The sequence below is a fragment of the Rhinoderma darwinii genome, chromosome 2 (assembly GCF_050947455.1).
Source record: "Rhinoderma darwinii isolate aRhiDar2 chromosome 2, aRhiDar2.hap1, whole genome shotgun sequence".
NCBI lineage: Eukaryota > Metazoa > Chordata > Amphibia > Anura > Rhinodermatidae > Rhinoderma > Rhinoderma darwinii.
The window spans coordinates 75,210,740-75,235,461 of NC_134688.1; the positions used below are offsets into that span (position 1 = coordinate 75,210,740).

Below are 24,722 nucleotides of genomic sequence, written 5' to 3' on the forward strand. Positions count from 1 at the left end.
TTTCTTGTATGTTAGAGTATAGTCTCCTAGCACTAAAGGAAATGGCTTTGTTGAGCATAAAGCCTGTTTGGTTGTGCTTAACTAAATATAAAATAACAGTTTTTAATCTATTAGTTAAAATCTTGGCCAGGATTTTATGTCTGTTTGTGGCAGGGTGATGATTCGGTATAAGTCGCATAGTAATAGTCAGGGATCTTTACCCGGTTTGGGGATAACAGTAAAGGTAGCCTCAGAGGGCCTGGGAGGAAGGCAACAATTATTTTTTTTTGCTCTGGAAAGCATATCACACAACTGAGGTGCAAGGCTTCAGCCTATTTTTTTTTATAGATTGCCCAGGAAGCCCGTCCAGGCCTGGAGAATTCCTGTCTCTCAGAGAGGTTATGGCCTCTTGAACTTTCTCGATTGTAATTGCATTGTCTAGATAAGGCAACCAAATAGTGGCCAGAAAATCACGGGCATCTTCATAGTTGGAGGTTACATGGGAACTGTAGAGCTTCATGTAAAAGTAGGCAAAAGTAGCAAGGTGACTGAATCAGTTAGAGGAAAGAATTTCAGAAGTAACAGTGGATTGTTCCCTAGCCAAAAGAGCCATTAATTTCCCTGTACGATCACCATGCTAAAGTGCAGTCTGTTTCCATAAGAAATTGGTTAGCAGCAGAAGTCTGTGCGATCGGACAGCTGCCTGCCTCTGAGCCCCTCTATGCGGATGGTATGGGTGGGATCAGAAATGAACAATTCCCCCACCCCCGCTTCCAATGGAGCAGCTTCCAAATTCAGCAAGGGTTTTGGTATAGGTCATTTGTGTCTCTTCGAGACATATGATTATTTGGAGAGTGTCGCGAGGACCAACATGCGTTTGACGTGGTCGTTGATGCCCCTGACATTTCACATCATGCATTTCAACGTATGACTAGCCAAATTGGTATATGAGTAGAATGGTAATACAGTACGGAAAATGAACCATAAATGAAAAAAATTGTATACAGAGTAATACGAGTAGCGCACCATGATCATGGGTACAGCATAAAACACCAACAATAGAGAAGAACGTATGAACTTTCCCCCCTCCATTATATATAGAGGATAAACATATGGGAGCTTTATCCAAACAAACCCTTTTAAAAACGTGTATTAAAGTAAACTCGTGTAAACAACCCTTAGTAAAAGGAAGGTGTTTGTTTGTTGGAAAAGGAATTACCAACGGGAGTAAACCCCTTTAAATTGTGCTTGTCACAGGGCATATAGGCCTGGCCTACTGCATACTCAGATAAGTAACAGAAATCCCATGGTCGGTTGAGGCAGATCTCTGCTCAGCGTCTCTAGAGAAACATTAAGCATCCTCAGGGCGTCTTCTCCAATGTTGGGCAGGGCGATTCAGACCACATTGTTCGATTCAGTTAAAAATATGGTCTGGCATTTGGAAGAAGTGGGTGGTATTGTTGTGGGCCATTCTAAGCTAAGACGGGTACACTATAGAATACTTGACGTTGAGGTCTATGAGATTGCTTTTAGCAGTGGTGAATTTAGCTCACTCTTTCTGAACAGTTAATGAGAAGTTGGGTTGTACGGAGACTTTCACATTTTAAATAGAGAGGTGTCCAAATTCTCGCATCACGCAGAGAACTGTGTGTCTGTCACAGAAATTGAGCATTTTAGCCATAAAAGTTCTAGTGGACCCTGTTTAATCCACAAATTTTGTGGGCTTTCTTAAAAGCAAAAGTGGGAGAGAACTTGTCAACCTTAACTTCGTCAATTCTTCTGGTGAGAAAGGTGCAGATCTCGGCAATTGCCTCCAGCACTATGAGATTTCAGTTGATGGTTCCTATTCAACTGTTTCCGCAGGGTTTGGGATAGATGGTCCTGCCGAGTCTAGAGGGTGTTGTTTTTTTTTTACGTTTTGCAGAGCAGCGATATTTGTCTAATTTATCTCTGGCATCCTGTAATTTCTTTTCTTCAGGCTATTTCTGAGGTGCCATTTTGGAGTAAAATAAAGAGCAGGTGCTATGTGTGCATATGTGTACAGTCATTACAACCAGTATGGCAGGGTTGTTATTTTGTTGTTGGGTGAGGTCAATCTGCATTGAGTGCCAAGGCCACAGGGTATACAGGGGCACTCACAATTTGCCACCTGAAAGGGCTTTGTTGGAGCTTCTTCAAGCAGGACTGTACTGGGTGCTGGGAGTCAGAAATAGAGCCTTGCACAGTTGTATTTACTCAAACCATAGTGCAGCCATGCACTTCTCACAGTAGGCCTCCGCCAAAACGCATGTTTCTGCTCAGGTTATTGGCATGGGGTGTCATTGCACATGGGATCCAGGGTCCCGGTTAGGCCCCCGTGCAGTTCATCGACCACCTTGCCGCGGCAGGGATCTCAGCTCAGCTCTCACCGCAGGAGTTTCAGCGACAGAGAGAGAATCCGAATCACAGCTTCTAACAGGATCCAGGCCAGTCCTCTTCTACGAGCCCCACCGCCTACCTGCCGCCCTGCCACAGAGTCAAAGGCAGTCTGTAAAGGCCGCAAAAATGGTAAATATAGATCTGTCAAACCGTAGGTGGACCGGGGAAAGTCCAGCACCCAAAGTAGGCAGATTGGCCAGGGATATAGCAGGATTGTGCAGGATTCTTGCTAAGAATCTCAGGAGCCTGGGGTTCTGCACAACTGCTCAGTCTCCCGCCAGGTCACCCCCACCCCCCAGGTATTTGTCTTTGATGCATTCATTTGATTTACAGGTGTATCTGAGGAACATGTCCTGAAGCTGTTTGGAGCTTATTTCTTCTCCTTCTGTAAGCAGTCTGGATATGATCGAATGCTACGAACTTTGGGAGGGAATCTAACTGAGTTTATAGAGAATCTAGATGCTCTTCATAGTTACCTGACACTCTCTTATAAGGTAATTCCTCACGTTCTGCTATGTGAAATTACATTTCCGTTGCAAATTCAAACAGATTTAATTGGAGGAAAAGCGCTGCTTGAATCGCTATTTTTACCTTCAAAACTACAGACACCACGACGGAACCCCAACGGAATTAATTGTGATCTGATGGGGTATATTGGACACCGTTGGTGTTCGGCAGAGCATCATGGCTGGCAAAGCAATTCAGTTCTTCCAATGAACTTTAAAGAATTGTTTCATTGCTGCCAAGTTCAACACTACATTGAGTATGTTTTATAATGAATACTTTATCAGCAATTACATAATTACATAATCTTTATTATAGGGTTTATTTATGCTCCTTTCTGCTAATAGTAACTCCTTCAGAGCACAATCATTTTGACACTAGAAAAGTCATAGGTCAACTACATCTGTAAACATGCAGTAATGTTGGTCTGCATCATCCATTTCTGTCACATACAGAAAGAAAAATTTGAATTGGCAAATGCTTGTTCTTAATGAATCCTACCATAGCTTATAGTAGAAATCCACATATTCATTAGGTGTTTATATATAAAAACCACCGGTGTTTATCATATTTGACATGATCCAGACTGCTGTCATTTAAGAATTCAGATGATCTCTATATACCTTATATTCTACAGGAAATGAATGCTCCTTCCTTTCGAGTGGAAAAGACAAGTGATGAGACCATGCTCCTTCATTACTACTCTGATCGGAAAGGCTTTTGTCACATAGTCCCAGGTAGGAGCTCATCTTTTCCACTCATATGCTTGGACAACTGATTGGCCAATTTTTCTAACAGATTTAAAGAGCACCTGTCACTAGGTTATATAAGTTGAACTGGTTTACTGACCTGAATAGCGCTGTCTCCCTGATTCCAGCGCTGTTTTTCTTTTTTTCCTGGACTCCCCGTTCCAGTCATATTGCTAACTGTTGTGTTGGCTCCCTCTATGCTAATTTGCTCTAGTAGCCAACAGGGTGTGATCTACACTCAACCTGCCTTGCGCTTATTGGTCAGCATCAGAGGCAGGGAAGCTAGCTCCACCCTGTTGGTTAACTACAGCAAATTAGCATATAGGAAGCCAATACAACAGTGGGCCATATCTCTGGAACAGAGGGGTCCAGAAAAAAAAGAAACACAGTACTGCAATCAGGGAGACAGCGCTATTCAGGTACGTTAACAAGTTCAACTTATATGTGTCACAGAGCCGGTTAGTGGACCCACTAGGCCGTACCGCCGTAGCGGGGAGGCAGCTGGCCAAACAACAGGAAACCCCAGTAATACAATGTCCCGCACAAGGGTACCTGGATAGTCCAGACGGTGGCCGCAGCTCTGGCACTGATGGAGATGGGTGCAGCAGAAAACGCCAAACGTGGCGGATTCCTCCAGACGTGGCAGATGACAAAGGACGTGGCGGATTCCTCCAGACGTGGCAGATGACACAGGATGTGGCGGATTCCTCCGGACGTGGCAGACTCAATACTAAAGGCATAGCACGGGAAACAGGAACAGGTAAAAAGGCACGGGTAACAACTGGAACGGGAAACACTGAGGGACCATTTGCAAGACAGACTGGGCAAACTAACAATGCTCAGGCAAGGATCAGAAGGCCTGGGGCCTTCTTATAGACCAGGAAATCATGGCAGTTGATAATGATGACGACTTCCTTTGTGCGCCCTTTAAGGCCGGGCAAGAGCGTGCGCGCGCACCCTACGGGACCCAGCAGACCAGAGCGGAAGTGAGCACTGGCGTCTCCTAGGAAGGAGATGGGGGCCAGCGCTCACGGATCCATGGCTGTGGGCCGTCGGGTTTACTCACCTCCCGACGCCCGCAGCCATGGATCCATGGACACTACAATATGACCTAGTGACAGATCCTCTTTAAAAAATATTTCCACCAAAAATGTAAAATTGGCCATGCATTAGTAAATCAGAGGTTAGCTATATTGGTTGTCTGATGGTAAACTCATTCTGTCATTCTGTTCTATCAATAACAAAGTGACAGTTTTATCATAAGTTTCAAAAAGCCACCATCATAACAATCATTATGGCTGCACTTCCTTCTGTAACTTTTTCAAAAATCCCCAAAACAAAAAATAATTTTTTAAAAATCTCTTTAAAACATGATTACTAAAGTTTGGCTACTGCTCTAACTTGTAATTTACTAATATAAGAACAATTTCACAGTTTGGCTGGAAATCCTCTTTCATTCTAGTAATCTAGTAATCAGTTGCTAACTTTTATTTACAGGGATTATAGAATCTGTGGCAAAAGACTTCTTCAATAGTGATGTAACCATGCGAATTATCTATCAAACTGAGGAGAAGGAACGCACTGGGAAGAGAGAGCATGTCATATTTGAAGTTCTCCAGAAGATGGAAGGCCCAAAGAAAACAATTAAACCTAAGGAGAATTTGGAAGTGAAAGATCAACGCCATCAAGATCAGGTAGGGCCAATTCAAAGTTATACAATGGTCATACATATTTGGAATCACACTGCACCAAAACCAGGCTTGGGGTGTAACTTATTCCTTGCTATAAACTCACAGGCAGAATGGGCTGAATGGATAGAAACAAGTGGAAAGACTTTCTTCCTCCCTCCTGGCACCAAACTCACAATATCTTATACTTTTTCCCATTCAAGCTCTTAAAGGCGTTGCTGCGACAAAAATAAAACCGATTCATGCTTTTTCTTGTCTAAAATGAATATACTTTGTAATATACTTTCTTTTCCAAATCTGTACGGATTGCAGGTTTTCAGACCATGTCGCGTAGACCCGGAAGGTTGGAGTGGCCATTCTTGTGGTGACGCGTTGATACAGACTTCAGAGAGAAGGAGTTCCCCCCTCCTCCCAGTGTGTCAACGACGCCGATGAAGGGGATGGCTGCCTGGCTCAATTCATTAGCTAAGCCAGCACCAGGGGTGTAACTAGGAAACACTGGGCCCCAAAGCAAACTTTTGACTGGGCCCCCCTCCCCTGGGTGCCACACGCAGTCCGCCCTTGTAGATAGTACCCCCGCGTAAATAGTGCCATACAGCCCCCTCCTGTAGACAGTGCTATGCAGCCCCCCCTGTAGACAGTGCTATGCAGCCCCCCCCCATAGACAGTGTTATAGAGCCCCCCGTAGACAGTGATATACAGCCCCCCTCTGTAGACAGTACTATACAGCCCTCCCTGTAGACAGTACTATACATTCAAGTATCACAAAGAGGGACAAGCGATGCGGTGCGCAGCGGCAATTTTTTTTCTTTTAAGCCACGCCTCTTATCCCACCCAACCCCCGCCCCTACACACCCGGTTCAGCCCACGCAGTATCATGCTCCCATAGTGCCCCTCACACAGTATAATGCCCCATAGCTGCCACCATACAGTATAATGCACCCATACAGTATACTGACCCATAGACGCCCCACACAGTATAATGGCCACACATATGCCCCATACAGTATAATGCCCACACAGATGCCCCATACCGTATAATGCCCCCACAGATGCACCCATACAGTACAATGCCCCAAAAAATTCCCCCATACAGCATAATGTCCCTAGCTGCCCCCATGCAGCATAATACCCCATAGCTGCCCCATACAGTATAATGCCCCCCATAGCTGCCCCCACAGTATAATGCCAACCATAACTGACCACCACAGTATAATGCTCCTCATAGCTACCCCACAGTATAATGCTTTCCATAGCTGCCCCCACACAGTATTAATGCAACCATAGCTGCCCTCACACAGTATAATGCCTCCCATAGTTGCCCCCACAGTATATTGCCCCCATAGCAACTCCACAGTATAATGCCCCACTCAGTATAATGCCCCCCCTAGCTGCCCCTTACAGTATAATGCTCCCCATAACTGCACCCCACTGTATAATGCCCCCATAGCTGCCCCCACCGTATAATGCCCCACACAGTATAATGCCCACTCATAGCTGCCCCATACAGTATAATGCCCCCTCATAGCTGTCCACACAGTATAATGCTCCAACTAGCTGCCCCCCACAATATAATGCCCCATAGCTGCCCCCACAGTATAATGCTACCCATAGCTGCCCACACTGTGTAATGCCCCACACAGTATAATGCCCCCTCATAGCTGCCTCATACAGTATAATGCCCCTGATAGCTGCCCCCACAATATAATGCCACCCGTAGCTGCCCCCACCGTATAATGCCCCACCGTATAATGCCCCCTCATAGCTGGCCCATACAGTATAATGCCCCCATAGCTGCCCCCACAGTATAATGCTACCCATAGCTGCCCCCACCGTATAATGCCCCACAGTATAATGCCCCCTCATAGCTGCCTCATACAGTATAATGCCCCTGATAGCTGCCCCCACAATATAATGCCACCCATAGCTGCCCCCACCGTACAATGCCCCACCGTATAATGCCCCCTCATAGCTGCCCCATACAGTATAATGCCCCCATAACTGCCCCCACAGTATAATGCCCCCAGAGCTGCCCCCACAGTATAATGCCACCCATAGGAGCCCCATACAGTATAATGCCCCCCATAGCTGCCCCCGCAATATAATGCCCCCATAGCTGTCACCACAGTATAATGCCCCCATACAGTATAATGCCCCCCATAGCTGTCCCCACAGTATAATGCCCCCACAGTATAATGCCCCCACAGTATAATGCCGCCCATACAGTATAATGCCCCCCCATATAGTAAAATGCTCCTATAGCAGCCATCATATCAGCCTCTTCCCTACTCTGTATAATGCCCCATAGTGTCTAATAGAAAAATAATAACATAATTACTTACCTATCCCCGTTCCCACGACGGGTAGCGGATCCTTCTCCTCCGGTCTGTGCTGTGAGTGACTCGGCGCAGACAGGCGCGATGACGTCACAACATCGCGCCTGCCTTGCCGAGCCGCTCACGGCAGAGTGTGATACTGGAGCAAGGAGATTTTGCTCCAGCATTCAGGAAGCGGGACCAGCGCGGTTAGCACTGTGTTGCTATGGTCGACCTTTGCGACCCCTAGAGCTACGCCACTGTGTACAGTAGCCTATGGCAGAGCAGGGAGATACCTCCCTGCTCTGTCATAGTGTTTAATAGCATCTGCGTCCGAAGGAGGCAGACACTATTGAATGTGGCATTGATTCTGCTGTAGCAGCCATAGCGGCTGCTAGCAGAGCCTCCGGGCATGGGGGGCCCGTGACGGCTGGTGGCAAGGGCCCCCTCATGCCGTGGGCCCCGTAGCAGCTGCGGTAGCAGGGGTGGGATTAACATTTTTAAGACTTGCGGGTGGGGGGGGGGGGGCTGGGTTCACTGTGTTTTGCGGTGTATCGCGCCATTGAAAATGATTCTAATAATAAAATAAAACAATTATGATATTCCAAATACCCCCTACATTAAAGTGGACTCTAAATAAAGAAATTCCCTGTCCAGAAAGTTTTAGGGTGGATTGCCACACTATTTAAATAATTACATAAGCGTACAGACCTACCCACACATTATATTAAACTCACCCATTACGTATAGGCCTATATGCGCACATTCAATATCCTAAGCGTGCTCAGCCCATTTAGTTAGGCTGTGCACATGAGAAGGGGGGAGGACAGTGTGGCGTGCGCAGTAAGCCGCGACAACTCTCCCGGCTAATGCACAGATACAGAGCCAGTTGCAAGCTCAGCACATATACAGAGCTTTGTTCTGGTGCTGTATAAATATACTGAGCTTTTTTCTGGTGCGGTATATATGTACTGAGCTTGGTTCTGGGGCTGTATTTATATACTGAGCTTGGTCTGGTGCTGTATATACAGTGAAGGAAATAAGTATTTGATCCCTTGCTGATTTTGTAAGTTTGCCCACTGTCAAAGACATGAACAGTCTAGAATTTTTAGGATAGGTTAATTTTACCAGTGAGAGATAGATTAAATTAAAAAAAAAAAAACTGAAAATCACATTGTCAAAATTATATATATTTATTTGCATTGTGCACAGAGAAATAAGTATTTGATCCCTTTGGCAAACAAGACTTAATACTTGGTGGCAAAACCCTTGTTGGCAAGCACAGGAGTCAGACGTTTTTTGTAGTTGATGATGAGGTTTGCACACATGTTAGATGGAATTTTGGCCCACTCCTCTTTGCAGATCATCTGTAAATCATTAAGATTTCGAGGCTGTCGCTTGGCAACTTGGATCTTCAGCTCCCTCCATAAGTTTTCGATGGGATTAAGGTCTGGAGACTGGCTAGGCCACTCCATGACCTTAATGTGCTTCTTTTTGGGCCACTCCTTTGTTGCCTTGGCTGTATGTTTCGGGTCATTGTCGTGCTGGAAGACCCAGCGACGAGCCATTTTTAATGTCCTGGTGGAGGGAAGGAGGTTGTCACTCAGGATTTGACGGTATATGGCTCCATCCATTCTCCCATTGATGCGGTGAAGTAGTCCTGTGCCCTTAGCAGAGAAACACCCCCAAAACATAATGTTTCCACCTCCATGCTTGACAGTGGGGACGGTGTTCTTTGGGTCATAGGCAGCCTTTCTCTTCCTTCAAACACGGCGAGTTGAGTTAATGCCAAAGAGCTCAATTTTAGTCTCATCTGACCACAGCACCTTCTCCCAATCACTCTCAGAATCATCCAGATGTTCATTTGCGAACTTCAGACGGGCCTGTACATGTGCCTTCTTGAGCAGGGGGACCTTGGGGGCACTGCAGGATTTTAATCCATTACGGCGTAATGTGTTACCAATGGTTTTCTTAGTGACTGTGGTCCCAGCTGCTTTGAGATCATTAACAAGTTCCCCCCGTGTAGTTTCCGGCTGAGCTCTCACCTTCCTCAGGATCAGGGATAACCCACGAGGTGAGATTTTGCATGGAGCCCCAGATCGATGTCGATTGACAGTCATTTTGTATGTCTTCCATTTTCTTACTATTGCACCAACAGTTGTCTCCTTCTCACCCAGCGTCTTACTTATAGTTTTGTAGCCCATTCCAGCCTTGTGCAGGTCTATGATCTTGTCCCTGACATCCTTAGAAAGCTCTTTGGTCTTGCCCATGTTGTAGAGGTTAGAGTCAGACTGATTAATTGAGTCTGTGGACAGGAGTCTTTTATACAGGTGACCAGGTAAGACAGCTGTCTTTAATGCAGGCACCAAGTTGATTTGGAGCGTGTAACTGGTCTGGAGGAGGCTGAACTCTTAATGGTTGGTAGGGGATCAAATACTTATTTCTCTGTGCACAATGCAAATAAATATATATAATTTTGACAATGTGATTTTCTGTTTTTTTTTAAATATAATCTATCTCTCACTGGTAAAATTAACCTATCCTAAAAATTCTAGACTGTCTTTGACAGTGGGCAAACTTACAAAATCAGCAAGGGATCAAATACTTATTTCCTTCACTGTATGTACTAAGCTTTGTTGTGGTGCTGTATATATGTACTGAGCTTTGTCCTGGTGCTGTATTTATATGCAGAGCTTAGTTCTGGAGTCGTATATATGTTTTGAGCTTCACTTTGGTGCTGTATATATGTATTGAGCTTGGTTGTTATGATGAATATAACTCCAGAACCAAGCTCAGTACATATATATATATATATATATATATATATATATATATATATATATATATATATATAAAAATAAAGAAAATCTTGCAGCACTCCAATAAGCAAAATCGTGAAGTTTATTCAGTCCACATCAAGCAAAGGTGCACCTTTGCTTTATGTGGACTGAATAAACTTCACGATTTTGCTTATTGGAGTGCTGCAAGATTTTATTTATTTATATCTGTACTTAGTCCAAGGATCGGGACTACTTGCTGGGCACCCAGAGAGATATATATACAATCCCTACCTAAAGTGAGTGCTGCTGTTTTTCTTCGTTGTATATATATATATATATATATATATATATATACAGCACCAGAACCAAGCTCAGTACATATATACTGCACCAGTACAAATACAGCTCAGTATAGAGATAATTAGCAAATTTAGTTTAACCCATGCCATATAAGTTTGTACGGCATAAAACTACAGCTCCCAGTATAACCAGAACGATGCTAAGGATATACTAGGAGTTGCTATTTCACAAAAAAGAACGATACACACATCATCTCACTGCAGATCATACAGTGACTACAGCATGGAGCAGTCACAGGGAGAATAAACATTTACATTTAGTGACTCACCGGTGACAACTTCTCAGATTCTAGTCGTTCTCTTTACTTTTCCAACTCTATGAGGCCTCCTAGTCATGACCCATTTCTGCGGAAATTGGTAAATTTGCTGCTCAGATGTATTCGGAAGCTCACTTTTTCAACATTTCTGCACCTATAAATGAAGAGTAAATTCTTATGGTACCACACTCTATGCCCCCAAATATAATAGTATCATACACTGTGTCCCCGAATATAATAGCGCTACACACTGTGCCGCTGAATATAATAGTAACATACACTGTGCCCCTGAATAAAATTTGTGTCAAACACTGTAAAGTAATGCACCACACACAGTGCCCCCTGTAGATAGTGCCCCTCATAGAGCCCTCTGTAGATAGTGCTCCCAATAGAGCCCTCTATAGATAGTTCTCCCCATAGAGCCCTCTGTAGGTAGTAGCGTTCCCTGTAGATAGTGCTCCCTGTAGCGTTTCCTGCAGACAGGGCCCCCTGTAGCGTTCCCTGTAGATAGTGCCCCCTGTGCCATTCACTGTAGCGTTCCCTGTATAGTGCCCCCTGTAGCGTTCCCTGTATAGTGCCCCCTGTAGCATTTCCTGTATAGAGCCCTCTGTAGATGGGCCCCCCTGTAGCGTTCCCTGTGGATAGAGCCCCCTGTGGCTTTCTATGTAGATAGAGCCCCCTGTGGCCTTCCCTGTAGATAGAGCCCCCTGTGACGTTCCCTGTAGAGAGAGCCCCCTGTGGCGTTCTCTGTAGATAGAGCCCCTTGTGGTGTTTCCTGTAGATAGAGCCCCCTGTGGCGTTCCCTGTAGATAGAGCCCCTTGTGGCATTCCCTGTAGATAGAGCCCCTGTGGCGTTTCCTGTAGATAGAGCCACCTGTGCCCCTGTGGGGGTCCCTGTAGATAGGGCCACATGTGGCATTCCCTATAGATAGAGCCCCCTGTGGCGTTCCCTGTAGATAGAGCCCCCTGTGCCCCTGTCGCGGTCCCTGTAGATAGGGCCCCATGTAGCGTTCACTGTAGATGGGGCCCTATCTACAGGGAACGCCACATGGGGCCCTATCTACAGGGAACGCCACATAGGGCCCTATCTACAGCGACCGCCACAGGGGGCTCTGTCTACAGAGAACGCCACAAAGGTCTCTATCTACAGGAAACGCCATAAGGGGCTCTATCTACAGGAAATGCCACAGGGGGCCCTATCTACAGGGAACTCCACATGGGGCTCTATGTGGCGTTACCCTGTAGATAGGGCCCCCTGTGGCGTTCTCTGTAGATAAGGGCCCCCTGAGGCGTTCCCTGTAGATAAGGGCCCCTATATAGTCCCCTGTAGTTTGTTCCCTATAAATTCTTCTGTAGTTCTCGTTCCCTGTATAGTCCCCTATGTAGTGCCCTATAGTGCCCACAGTAGAAGGAAAAAAAACACATTTTCTTACCTGTCCCGTTGCCGCGCCATCTCCTCCAGCGACGTCAGTCCTCCATCGGAACGATGCAGCAGCGGGATGACGTCATCGCGCTGACTGCATCATCACTAAAGCGCCGAACGGCGAGGCATCATGTGCCTCGCCAGGGCAGCGCTAGTCAACTCAATTGTATCTGCGTCCTAAGGATGTGGATGCAATTGAGTGCAGGGGACCGGACCGGTTCCGGCTTCCCTTTTCACCCGGTTCTGCGAATCGGCTGTCATTTTAACAACCGGTTCAGGAGAACCAGGGCGAACCGGCCGGATCCCACCCCTGAGCGCTAGTTATGCCACTGGCCAGCACCCTCCTCCGTCACGGCTGATTCAAAGACCGAGAAGGGGGCTGGCTTAGCTGATGAATTGAGCTGAGCAGAGAGACACACAGAGGGTGGGGAGCTCCTTCCCCCCGGAGCCTGTGTTGACGTGTCACCACAAGAATGCAAGAATGGCCGCTCCGAACTTCCCGGTCCATGTGACAGGGACTGAAACCTGCGATCCACGCAGGATTGAAAAAGTATAATACAAAGTTTGTTCATTTCAAAAACGAAAAATAATAAATCGTTATTATTTTCGTCAGACAACCCCTTTAAAGAAGAGGGGGCTAACATCAACTCATTATCACCTATACATTATTCTATTTATTTAGTAATGCCACATCTATATTCTTTCTATACTAGTTCAGCAAGCAGAGGAAGTAGATTACTAGGAACCATAGAATATGGGTACAACAATGTAGCTTAGGCTATGTCCACATAACGTTTTTATCCCACGTTTAACATGTACGTTGGGAAAAGCTTACGACGTGTTCTTTAAACGTAGGCTGTTAAAGATCCCTTAAAAGTGGCATCTGTCACCATAGCGTTTAATAGTATATGTTAAACATATACATCATGAACCCTTATGAGCCTGTTAATGACGTATACATTAAACGGATACCATTATAATCTATTGGTGACAGATATCACTATTAGTCATCCGTTTAACGCAAACGTTGACCATAGAGTATAATGGTATTCATTTAACATATGCATCATACAGTGGCATTTGTCATCACAGGCTCCCAGTTTAATAAAATGTATACTAAGCGGTACAGTATATGTTTTTTGCTGGAACCCTTGGGATGGAAAAACTTTGTTTACTACGCTATTTCATCTTCCAAAAAAATATATAACGACTTATACCTGCCCGATAGAGGCCAAAAAGATACTCTTTTGGCCTCCGTCTAGCTAATTCAGCCCCATGGACACGTTTAGCATGTACGATGGGAACCTTCCCAACGTACATGCTAAACATAGGGCTAAAACATGATGTGCACAGAGCCGTAGTGTCAGAGTTCAGGGAAAAGAGGGAATTACTAATCCCACTGGGTCTGTGAATGAGCATCAGTAAGGAGTGACCATTAAAGGGAACCTGTCACATTGAAAATGCAGACCAATCTGGGGCAACATGTTTTAGAGCAGGATGAGCTCAGCAGATTGATGTGTAGTTTTCTGGGGAAATATTTGGTATAACTTGCAATTTATTAATTTAAAGCTCCATCCAGCGGGTGGTCCTACTCAATGATTGACAGTTATCTTTGTATGCACACTGATACAGGGTAGGCTGTCAATCATTGATTAAACCGCCAACTGGACTCAAAAGCCCAAAATGAGTAGAGGTTTAAATGAATAAATAACAAGTTATACTGAATCTCTTCCCACAAAAATATGTACAGTATCAATCTGCTCAGCTCCTCCTGCTCAATAATATGCTGGCCACAAATTAGACAGAATTTTCAACTTGATAGGTTTCCTTTAAATGATCCAGTTGCCACTATGGATTGGAAATTATATTACAGACTAGATAATGATAAATGAAAGGGGTTCTGTGGGACTATAACATTGATGGCCTATGTAAAGGATCTACCAGGCACAGCTTCGGGGTTAACGCCCATAGATAATCAGTCTGCACCTGCTTCTGTGTCTGTGAGACTGACTCCGTCTTCCAACACTCAGGGTGGCAGGCTTAGGAGTGGGAGAACCTATCACAGCCTGGCCAGAAGGAGCTAGCTCCCGCCCTCTGTCTATTTATACCTGCCTTTCCTGTTCCTCCTTTGCTTGTGATTCTTTTCATTTGGTTTCCTGGCCCTGCTGCAGCGTCTTGTACTATTGTCCTTGCTTCATATTGACCCCGGCTTGCTGACTGCTCTTCTGCTCTGCGTTTGGTACCGCGTGCACTCCTGGTTTGACTCGGCTTGTTTACTTCTCTTGTCGCTCACGGTGTTGCCGTGGGCAACTGCCCCTTTCTCCCCCTAGCTCTGTGTACCCTTGTCTGTTTGTCTGTCGTGCACTTATTGAGCGTAGGGACTGTCGCCCAGTTGTACCCCGTCGCCTAGGACGGGTCGTTGCAAGTAGGCAGGGACTGAGTGGCGGGTAGATTAGGGCTCACTGTCTGTTTCCCTATCCCTGTCATTACATAATCACAAGCCATATACCTACTCTACCCTGGTCCCTCACACTACTATGGACCCCCTTGAGACCCTGGCTCAGCAAATGCAGGGTTTTCTCCCTACAGGTCCAGGCCCTGGCTCAGAGGGTCAACCAGCCTGATGCTACCATGGTAGTGCCCCTCACCTCACTTCTTGAACCCCACCTCAAGTTGCCCGACCGGTTCTCAGGGGACCGGAAGACTTTTCTCTCCTTTCGGGAGAGTTGTAGGCTCTATTTTCGCTTAAAGCCCCACTCCTCTGGTTCTGAGAGCCAGCGGGTGGGTATAATTATGTCCCGGCTCCAGGAAGGGCCCCAAGAATGGGCCTTCTCCTTGGCTCCTGACGCCACTGAACTTTCCTCCGTTGATCTTTTCTTTTCTGCTCTCGGACTCATCTATGACGAGACTGACAAGATTGCTTTTGCCGAGAGTCAGCTGGTGACCTTACGTCAGGGTAAGAGACCTGTTGAGGAGTATTGCTCTGACTTTAGGAAGTGGTGCGTAGCTTCTCGGTGGAATGACCCTGCCTTAAGGTGCCAGTTTAGGTTGGGTCTGTCGAACGCCCTGAAAGACCTGCTAGTTAGCTATCTCTCTTCTGACTCCCTAGACCAGGTTATGGCTTTAGCGGTACGACTTGACCGACGTCTCAGGGAACGACAACGTGAACGTTTATGTGTTTTCCCCTCTGACTCCCCCATGATGCCTCCCGAGGTTCCGTTGCTTCGTACCTCCCCGGAAGACTCAGAGGTACCTATGCAACTCGGGGCCTCCGTGTCCCCCCAACAACGTAGAGATTTCCGCAGGAAGAATGGCCTCTGCTTCTACTGTGGGGATGACAAGCATCAAGTGAACAACTGTCCTAAGCGTAAGAATGCAGCCGGAGAACTTCCGCGCCTAAGTGATCATCGGGGAGGTCACTTGGGCGCACAGGTATTACCCGTAAATATGAAACGTAATAAAATCTTGCTTCCCTTTCAGGTCTCTTTTGGTGGTAGGTCTGCTGCCGGCAGTGCCTTCGTGGATTCAGGGTCTTCTGCTAATATTATGTCTGTGGAATTTGCTATGTCTCTAGCTATGCCATTGATTGATTTGCCTAAACCTGTCCCGGTAGTGGGTATCGACTCCACTCCTCTTGCTAATGGTTATTTTACTCAGCATACCCCTGTTTTTGAACTCCTTGTTGGCTCCATGCATTTGGAGCAGTGCTCTGTACTGGTGAGGCAGGGATTATCGTCCGATTTGGTTTTAGGCCTTCCCTGGTTGCAGTTGCATAATCCCACGTTTGACTGGAATACTGGGGATCTTACCAAATGGGGTAATGAATGCATGACATCATGTTTTTCTGTTAATTCTATTTCTCCCCATAGAGAATACGATTGCGCAATTGATTTGGTACCAGGAGCTAAGCTCCCTAAGGATAGGGCTGGGTCTAAAAATATTAAGGCTGATGCACTGTCGCGTAGCTTAATGGCCAGCCCTCCTTTGGAGGAAGATCCTGCATGTGTTTTGCCTCCAGGTATAATCATTTCCTCTATTGATTCTGATTTGGTCTCTGAAATTGCGGCTGATCAAGGTTCAGCTCCCGGGAGCCTTCCTGAGAACAAGCTGTTTGTTCCCCTGCAATTCCGGCTAAGGGTACTTAGGGAAAATCATGACTCTGCACTATCTGGCCATCCAGGAATCCTGGGTACCAAGCACCTCATTGCCAGAAACTATTGGTGGCCTGGGTTGCCCAAAGACGTTAAGGCCTACGTCGCCGCTTGTGAAGTTTGTGCTAGGTCCAAGACTCCCAGGTCCCGACCAGCGGGCTTACTATGTTCTTTGACCATTCCCCAGAGACCTTGGACCCTTATCTCCATGGATTTTATCACCGATTTGCCTCCATCTCAAGGCAAGTCGGTGGTGTGGGTTGTAGTAGACCGCTTCAGTAAGATGTGCCACTTTGTGCCCCTCAAGAAACTACCCAATGCTAAGACGTTAGCTACCTTGTTTGTCAAACACATCCTGCGTCTCCATGGGGTCCCTGTCAATATTGTTTCTGATAGAGGGGTACAATTTGTTTCATTGTTTTGGAGAGCCTTCTGTAAAAAGTTGGAGATTGATCTGTCCTTCTCCTCTGCCTTCCATCTTGAAACTAATGGCCAAACTGAGAGGACTAATCAGTCTCTAGAACAATATTTAAGGTGTTTTATCTCTGACTGTCAATATGATTGGCTCTCATTCATTCCCCTCGCCGAATTTTCCCTTAATAACCGGGTCAGTAACTCGTCAGGGGTCTCCCCCTTTTTCTGTAATTTTGGGTTTAATCCACGGTTCTCTTCCATTTCACCTGGTAGTTCCAACAATCCCGAGGTAGAGGTCGTTCATCGAGACCTGTGCACAGTCTGGGCTAAGGTTCAGAAGAACCTAGAGGCGTCCCAGAGCATACAAAAGACTCAGGCAGATAGAAAACGTTCTGCTAACCCCTTGTTTATGGTCGGGGATCTGGTGTGGCTATCGTCTAAAAATTTGCACCTTAAGGTCCCGTCCAAGAAGTTTTCTCCCCGGTTTATAGGGCCGTACAAGGTCATTGAAGTCCTCAATCCTGTCTCCTTCCGACTGGAGTTGCCCCCATCTTTTGGAGTACACGACGTGTTCCATGCCTCCCTCCTTAAACGCTGCTCCCCGTCCTTGGCTCCCTCGAGGAAACCCCTGTTCTCACCCCTGAGGGGGCAGAATTCGAGGTGGCCAAGATTGTGGACAGCAGGATGGTCCAAGGCTCCCTCCAGTACCTGGTCCATTGGAGAGGATACGGGCCTGAAGAGAGGACTTGGGTACCCGCTCGGGATGTTCACGCTGGGATATTGGTCAGGAGGTTTCACCTTCGTTTCCCCAGTTAACCAGGTCCACTTAGAAAGGATCCGGAGGCCCCTCATAAAAGGGGGGGTACTGTAAAGGATCTGCCAGGCACAGCTTCGGGGTTAACGCCCATAGATAATCAGTCTGCACCTGCTTCTGTGAGACTGACTCCGTCTTCCACCACTCAGGGTGGCAGGCTTAGGAGTGGGAGAACCTATCACAGCCTGGCCAGACGGAGCTAGCTCCCACCCTCTGTCTATTTATACCTGCCTTTCCTGTTCCTCCTTTGCTTGTGATTCTTTTTGTTTGGTTTCCTGGCCCTGCTGCAGCGTCTTGTACTATTGTCCTTGCTTCATATTGACCCCGGCTTGCTGACTGCTCTTCTGCTCTGCGTTTGGTACCGCATGCACTCCTGGTTTGACTCGGCTTGTTTACTTCTCTTGTTGCTCACGGTGTTGCCGTGGGCAACTGCCCCTTTCTCCCCCTAGCTCTGTGTACCCTTGTCTGTTTGTCTGTCGTGCACTTATTGAGCGTAGGGACTGTCGCCCAGTTGTACCCTGTCGTCTAGGGCAGGTCGTTGCAAGTAGGCAGGGACTGAGTGGCGGGTAGATTAGGGCTCACTTGTCTGTTTCCCTATTCCTGTCATTACAGCCTATCCTCAGGATAAGCAATCGATGTTTGATCGGTGGGGGTTCAGCCTCCTGGACCCAACTGATCAGCACAATGAAGGGGACAAGTGAATGGGATAAGCTGTAGTACCAGGCACATCCACTTTTTCGAATGAGCTGTTGTGCCTATGTAAACAATGAAGGGAATGTGTCGATTGTAGGTTGGACACCAACCGATCAAAGGAACTAAGGATAGTCCATCAATATAATAGTCCCAGAGAAACCTTTTAACATCATATTACATAGTTAGTCGGTTGAAAAAAATACCTAAATTCATCAAGTTCACCCTTTTATACAACCTTAGTAATTTCAACCTCATGATCCAGAGGAAGTCAGAAACCATTCCTGAATGGCAAAGACTTAATTTGCCATAAAGTAGAGAAAATTCCTTCACAGTTTATCAAGATTTATTAGATGTGATCGTAATTATGGTGATTCTGTATCATTAAAAACGAACAACTTTTTTTATGAAAGTCAATTTAAAAATGTTTTTTTATCACATAAAACAGACTTAATAAAAAAAATGCCTACAATGGTTTCTATAGTCTTTAAATCTATTCCCACTTTAAGCGATTACTGACTTCTTCAGGAGTAGGTTCATGATTTTATGGTTTGGACAGTAAAGAAATGCTTTAGAACTTTGTGATGAAATTATAGTTACTCTAACCGCAAGCTGTGACCCCTATGGGGTTGGCAAAAAGAATAATGGCCTTTTTACACGGGCCAATTATCGGGCAAACAGGCGTTCCATGTGAACGCTCGTTCCCGAGCATTGCACTGTGTAAACAGTGCAACGATCAGCCGATGAGCGAGTAAACGATCGTTCATCAGTGGATTATATTGTTTTTGCTGCAAGGAATATTATTGTTGTCAGCAGCACAGGGAGATGTACTGCCGACATGATATAAATGTATGAGGACGAGCAATCGCAGTAATAATCGCTCGTCCCAAAACAGATTTGTAAAGGATCTGCCAGGTACTACGTCTGTGTATACTCCCGGGATTAATCAGTCGACACCTGAGGCCAGACCTCTTAGACTGACACCGGCTCCCACCAACCAGGGTGGCAGGCTCAGGAGTGGGAGAGCCTATCGCGGCCTGGTCAGTCGGAGTTAGCTCCGCCCCCTGTCCATTTATACCTGCCGTTTTCTCTTCCTCATTGCTTGTGATTCTTCTTGGATTCCTGGCCCCACTGCTGCCTTGCTCCAGCCTGCTTCTGCCGTGCTTCTGCCTTGCTTCAGTTCCGCTTATCCTGCTTCTCTTTGCCCCTGGCTTGCTTCCTGCTCCGTGCTCTCGTTGGTATACTCCACTTCATCCTGACTACTCATTCACCGCTCCGTTTCCTCGCGGCGTTCCGTGGGCTACTGCCCCTTCCCTTGCATGTTCCCTGTTTGTACTCCCTTGCACTTAGACAGCGTAGGGACCGCCGCCAAGTTGTACCCCGTCGCCTAGGGCGGGTCGTTGCAAGTAGGCAGGAACAGGGCGGTGGGTAGATTAGGGCTCACTTGTTCCCTTCACCTCCTTCCTGCCATTACATAATAACAAGCCCATACCTAGTCTACCATTTCTCCTACGCTGACGCTATCATGGACCCCCTTGAGACCCTGACCCAGCAGATGCAGGGCCTCTCCCTACAGGTCCAGGCCCTGGCTCAGAGGGTCAACCAGGGTGACGCTGCCTTAGTAGTACCCCTCACCTCACCTCTAGAACCCGACCTCAAGTTACCTGACAGGTTCTCAGGGGACCGTAAGACTTTTCTCTCTTTCCGGGAGAGTTGCAGACTTTATTTCCGCCTAAAACCTCACTCCTCAGGTTCCGAGAACCAGCGGGTGGGTATCGTTATATCCCGACTCCAGGAAGGGCCCCAAGAGTGGGCCTTCTCCTTGGCTCCTGACGCCCCTGAACTTTCCTCCGTTGATCGTTTTTTCTCTGCCCTCGGACTCATTTACGACGAGACTGACAGGACTGCCTTAGCTGAGAGTCAGCTGGTGACCTTACGTCAGGGTAGGAGACCTGTTGAGGAATACTGTTCTGATTTTAGAAAGTGGTGTGTAGCTTCTCGGTGGAACGACCCGGCCCTAAGGTGCCAGTTTAGGTTAGGATTATCTGAAGCCCTGAAGGATCTGCTGGTTAGCTACCCCTCTTCTGACTCCCTAGACCAGGTTATGGCCCTAGCAGTACGACTTGACCGATGTCTCAGGGAACGTCAGCTTGAACGTTTCAATGTGTTCCCCTCTGACTTCCCTGCGATTCCCCCCGAGGTCCCGTCTCCTCGCTCTTCCACGGAGGACTCGGAGGTACCTATGCAACTCGGGGCCTCCATGTCCCCTCGACAACGTAGAGAGTTTCGCAGGAAGAATGGTCTCTGCTTCTATTGTGGGGACGACAAGCATCTACTGAACACCTGTCCCAGGTGCAAGAATAAACAGCCGGAAAACTTCCGCGCCTAAGTGACCATTGGGGAGGTCACTTGGGCGCACAGGTATTTCCCGTTAATATGAAACGCAATAAAATTTTGCTTCCCTTTCAGGTCTCGTTTGCTGGCCGGTCTGCCACGGGCAGTGCCTTCGTGGATTCTGGCTCATCTGCTAATATCATGTCTGTGGAATTTGCTATGTCTCTAAAAATGCCTTTTATTGATTTGCCTTATCCTATCCCGGTAGTGGGTATCGACTCCACTCCTCTTGCTAATGGTTATTTTACGCAGCATACTCCTGTTTTTGAACTCCTTGTTGGCTCCATGCATTTGGAGCAGTGCTCTGTACTGGTGATGCAGGGATTATCGTCCGATCTGGTATTAGGTCTTCCCTGGTTGCAGCTGCATAATCCCACGTTTGATTGGAATACTGGGGATCTCACCAAATGGGGTAGTGAATGCCTGATGTCATGTCTTTCGGTTAACTCTATTTCTCCCCGGGAGGAGGTAAACACGCTTCCTGACTTTGTTCAGGACTTCGCTGATGTGTTTTCTAAGGAGGCCTCCGAGGTGTTGCCCCCTCATAGAGATTACGATTGCGCCATCGATTTGGTGCCTGGTGCCAAGCGTCCTAAGGGTAGGATATTTAATCTTTCATGTCCTGAACGTGAAGCTATGAGGGAGTATATCCAAGAATGCCTGGCCATGGGTTTCATTCGCCCCTCGACTTCTCCTGTAGGTGCTGGCTTCTTCTTCGTGGGGAAAAAGGATGGTGGTCTTAGGCCGTGCATTGATTATCGGAACCTGAATAAGGTCACCGTAAGGAACCAGTATCCCCTTCCTTTGATTCCGGATCTTTTTAATCAGGTTCAGGGGGCCCAATGGTTTTCTAAGTTCGATCTACGGGGGGCATATAACCTTATCCGCATCAAAGAGGGGGATGAGTGGAAAACTGCGTTCAACACACCCGAAGGTCATTTCGAATACCTGGTCATGCCCTTTGGGTTGTGTAATGCCCCTGCCGTCTTCCAGAATTTTATTAATGAAATCCTGAGAGATTACCTGGGTAATTTTCTTGTAGTGTACCTTGATGACATACTGGTGTTTTCCAAGGACTGGTCCTCCCACGTGGAGCATGTCAGGAAGGTCCTCCAGGTCCTCCGGGAAAATAATCTGTTTGCGAAGACCGAAAAATGTGTGTTTGGGGTACAGGAGATACCATTTTTAGGTCAAATCCTCACTCCTCATGAATTCCGCATGGACCCTGCCAAGGTTCAGGCTGTGGCGGAATGGGTCCAACCTGCCTCCCTGAAGGCGCTACAGTGTTTTTTGGGGTTCGCTAACTATTACAGGAGATTTATTGCCAACTTCTCGGTCGTCGCTAAGCCTCTTACGGACCTTACTCGCAAGGGTGCTGATGTCCTCCATTGGCCCCCTGAGGCCGTCCAGGCTTTTGAGACCCTCAAGAAGTGCTTTATCTTGGTCCCCGTGCTGGTTCAGCCCAACCAAAGGGAGCCATTTATTGTGGAGGTTGACGCATCCGAGGTGGGAGTGGGGGCCGTCTTGTCCCAGGGTACCAGCTCCCTCACCCATCTCCGCCCCTGTGCTTACTTCTCTAGGAAGTTTTCGCCCACGGAGAGTAACTATGATATTGGCAACCGCAAACTTTTAGCCATTAAATGGGCTTTTGAAGAGTGGCGTCACTTCCTGGAGGGGGCCAGACACCAGGTAACGGTCCTTACTGACCACAAGAATCTGGTTTTCCTAGAATCTGCCCGGAGGCTTAATCCTAGACAAGCTCGTTGGGCACTATTCTTTACCAGATTTAATTTCTTGGTTACCTATAGGGCTGGGTCCAAAAATATTAAGGCTGATGCACTGTCACATAGTTTCATGGCCAATCCTCCTTCCGAGAAGGATCCTGCTTGTATTTTACCCCCTGGTATAATCGTTTCTGCCACTGATTCTGATTTAGCTTCTGACATCGCGGCTGATCAAGGTTCAGCTCCCGGGAACCTCCCTGGGGACAAGCTGTTTGTCCCCCTGCAATACCGGCTAAGGGTACTCAGGGAAAACCATGACTCCGCACTATCTGGTCATCCTGGCATCTTGGGTACCAAACACCTCATTACCAGAAACTATTGGTGGCCTGGGTTGCCTAAAGACGTTAGGGCTTACGTCGCCGCTTGTGAGGTTTGTGCTAGGTCCAAGACCCCTAGGTCCCGACCTGCGGGCTTACTACGTTCCTTGCCCATTCCCCAGAGACCTTGGACCCATATCTCCATGGATTTTATCACCGATTTGCCTCCATCTCAGGGCAAGTCGGTGGTGTGGGTGGTAGTAGACCGCTTCAGCAAGATGTGCCACTTTGTGCTGGGCTTTGTTTGTTAAACACATCCTGTATCTCCATGGGGCCCCAGTCAATATCGTTTCTGACAGAGGGGTACAATTTGTTTCCTTATTTTGGAGAGCTTTTTGTAAAAAGTTGGAGATTGAGCTGTCCTTCTCCTCCGCCTTCCATCCCGAAACTAATGGCCAAACAGAAAGGACTAACCAATCCCTGGAACAATATTTAAGGTGTTTCATCTCTGACTGTCAATTTGATTGGGTCTCATTCCTTCCCCTTGCCGAATTTTCCCTGAATAACCGGGTCAGTAACTCGTCAGGGGTCTCCCCGTTTTTCTGTAATTTCGGGTTTAACCCAAGGTTCTCCTCCGTTTCTCCTGGTTGTTCCAATAATCCCGAGGTAGAGGAAGTTCATCGGGAACTGTGCACAGTCTGGGCCCAGGTTCAGAAGAACCTAGAGGCGTCCCAGAGCGTACAAAAGATTCAGGCTGATAGTAGACGTTCTGCTAACCCCCGGTTTGTCGTCGGGGATCTGGTCTGGTTGTCGTCCAGGAACTTGCGCCTTAAGGTCCCGTCCAGGAAGTTTGCTCCCCGATTTATTGGAACTTATAAGATCATTGAAGTCCTCAACCCTGTATCCTTCCGTCTGGAGCTGCCCCCATCCTTTCGCATACATGACTTCTTCCATGCCTCCCTCCTTAAACGCTGCTCCCCGTCCTGGTTCCCCTCGAGGAAACCTCCTGTTCCCGTTCTCACCCCTGAAGGGGTGGAATTCGAGGTGGCCAAGATTATGGACAGTAGGATGATCCAGGGCTCCCTCCAGTACCTGGTCCATTGGAGAGGATACGGGCCGGAGGAGAGGACTTGGGTACCTGCTCGTGATGTTCACGCTGGGGTATTGATCAGGAGGTTCCACCTTCTCTTCCCCACTAAACCGGGTCCTCTTAGTAAGGGTCCGGTGGCCCCTCATAAAAGGGGGAGAGGGGGAGTACTGTAAAGGATCTGCCAGGTACTACGTCTGTGTATACTCCCGGGATTAATCAGTCGACACCTGAGGCCAGACCTCTTAGACTGACGCCGGCTCCCACCAACCAGGGTGGCAGGCTCAGGAGTGGGAGAGCCTATCGTGGCCTGGTCAGTCGGAGTTAGCTCCGCCCCCTGTCCATTTATACCTGCCGTGTTCTCTTCCTCAGTGCTTGTTATTCTTCTTGGATTCCTGGCCCCACTGCTGCCTTGCTCCAGCCTGCTTCTGCCTTGCTTCAGTTCCGCTTATCCTGCTTCGCTTTGCCCCTGGCTTGCTTCCTGCTCCATGCTCTCGTTGGTATACTCCACTTCATCCTGATCCTGACTACTCATTCACCGCTCCGTTTCCTCGCGGCGTTCCATGGGCTACTGCCCCTTCCCTTGCGTGTTCCCTGTTTGTACTCCCTTGCACTTAGACAGCGTAGGGACCGCCGCCAAGTTGTACCCCGTCGCCTAG

General features: G+C 47.4%; 1 protein-coding gene across 1 annotated transcript in view; it reads left to right on the top strand.

Annotated features, from left to right (window-relative positions):
* Positions 1–24,722, top strand: part of LOC142741716 (guanylate cyclase soluble subunit beta-2-like) — a 59,742-nt gene that overhangs the window by 10,607 nt on the left and 24,413 nt on the right. Inside the window, exons 4-6 of the mRNA XM_075851058.1 lie at positions 2,731–2,891; positions 3,539–3,638; positions 5,148–5,344. Of these exons, the coding sequence (XP_075707173.1) occupies positions 2,731–2,891; positions 3,539–3,638; positions 5,148–5,344 (458 nt within the window). The remainder of the gene's footprint in view (positions 1–2,730; positions 2,892–3,538; positions 3,639–5,147; positions 5,345–24,722) is intronic.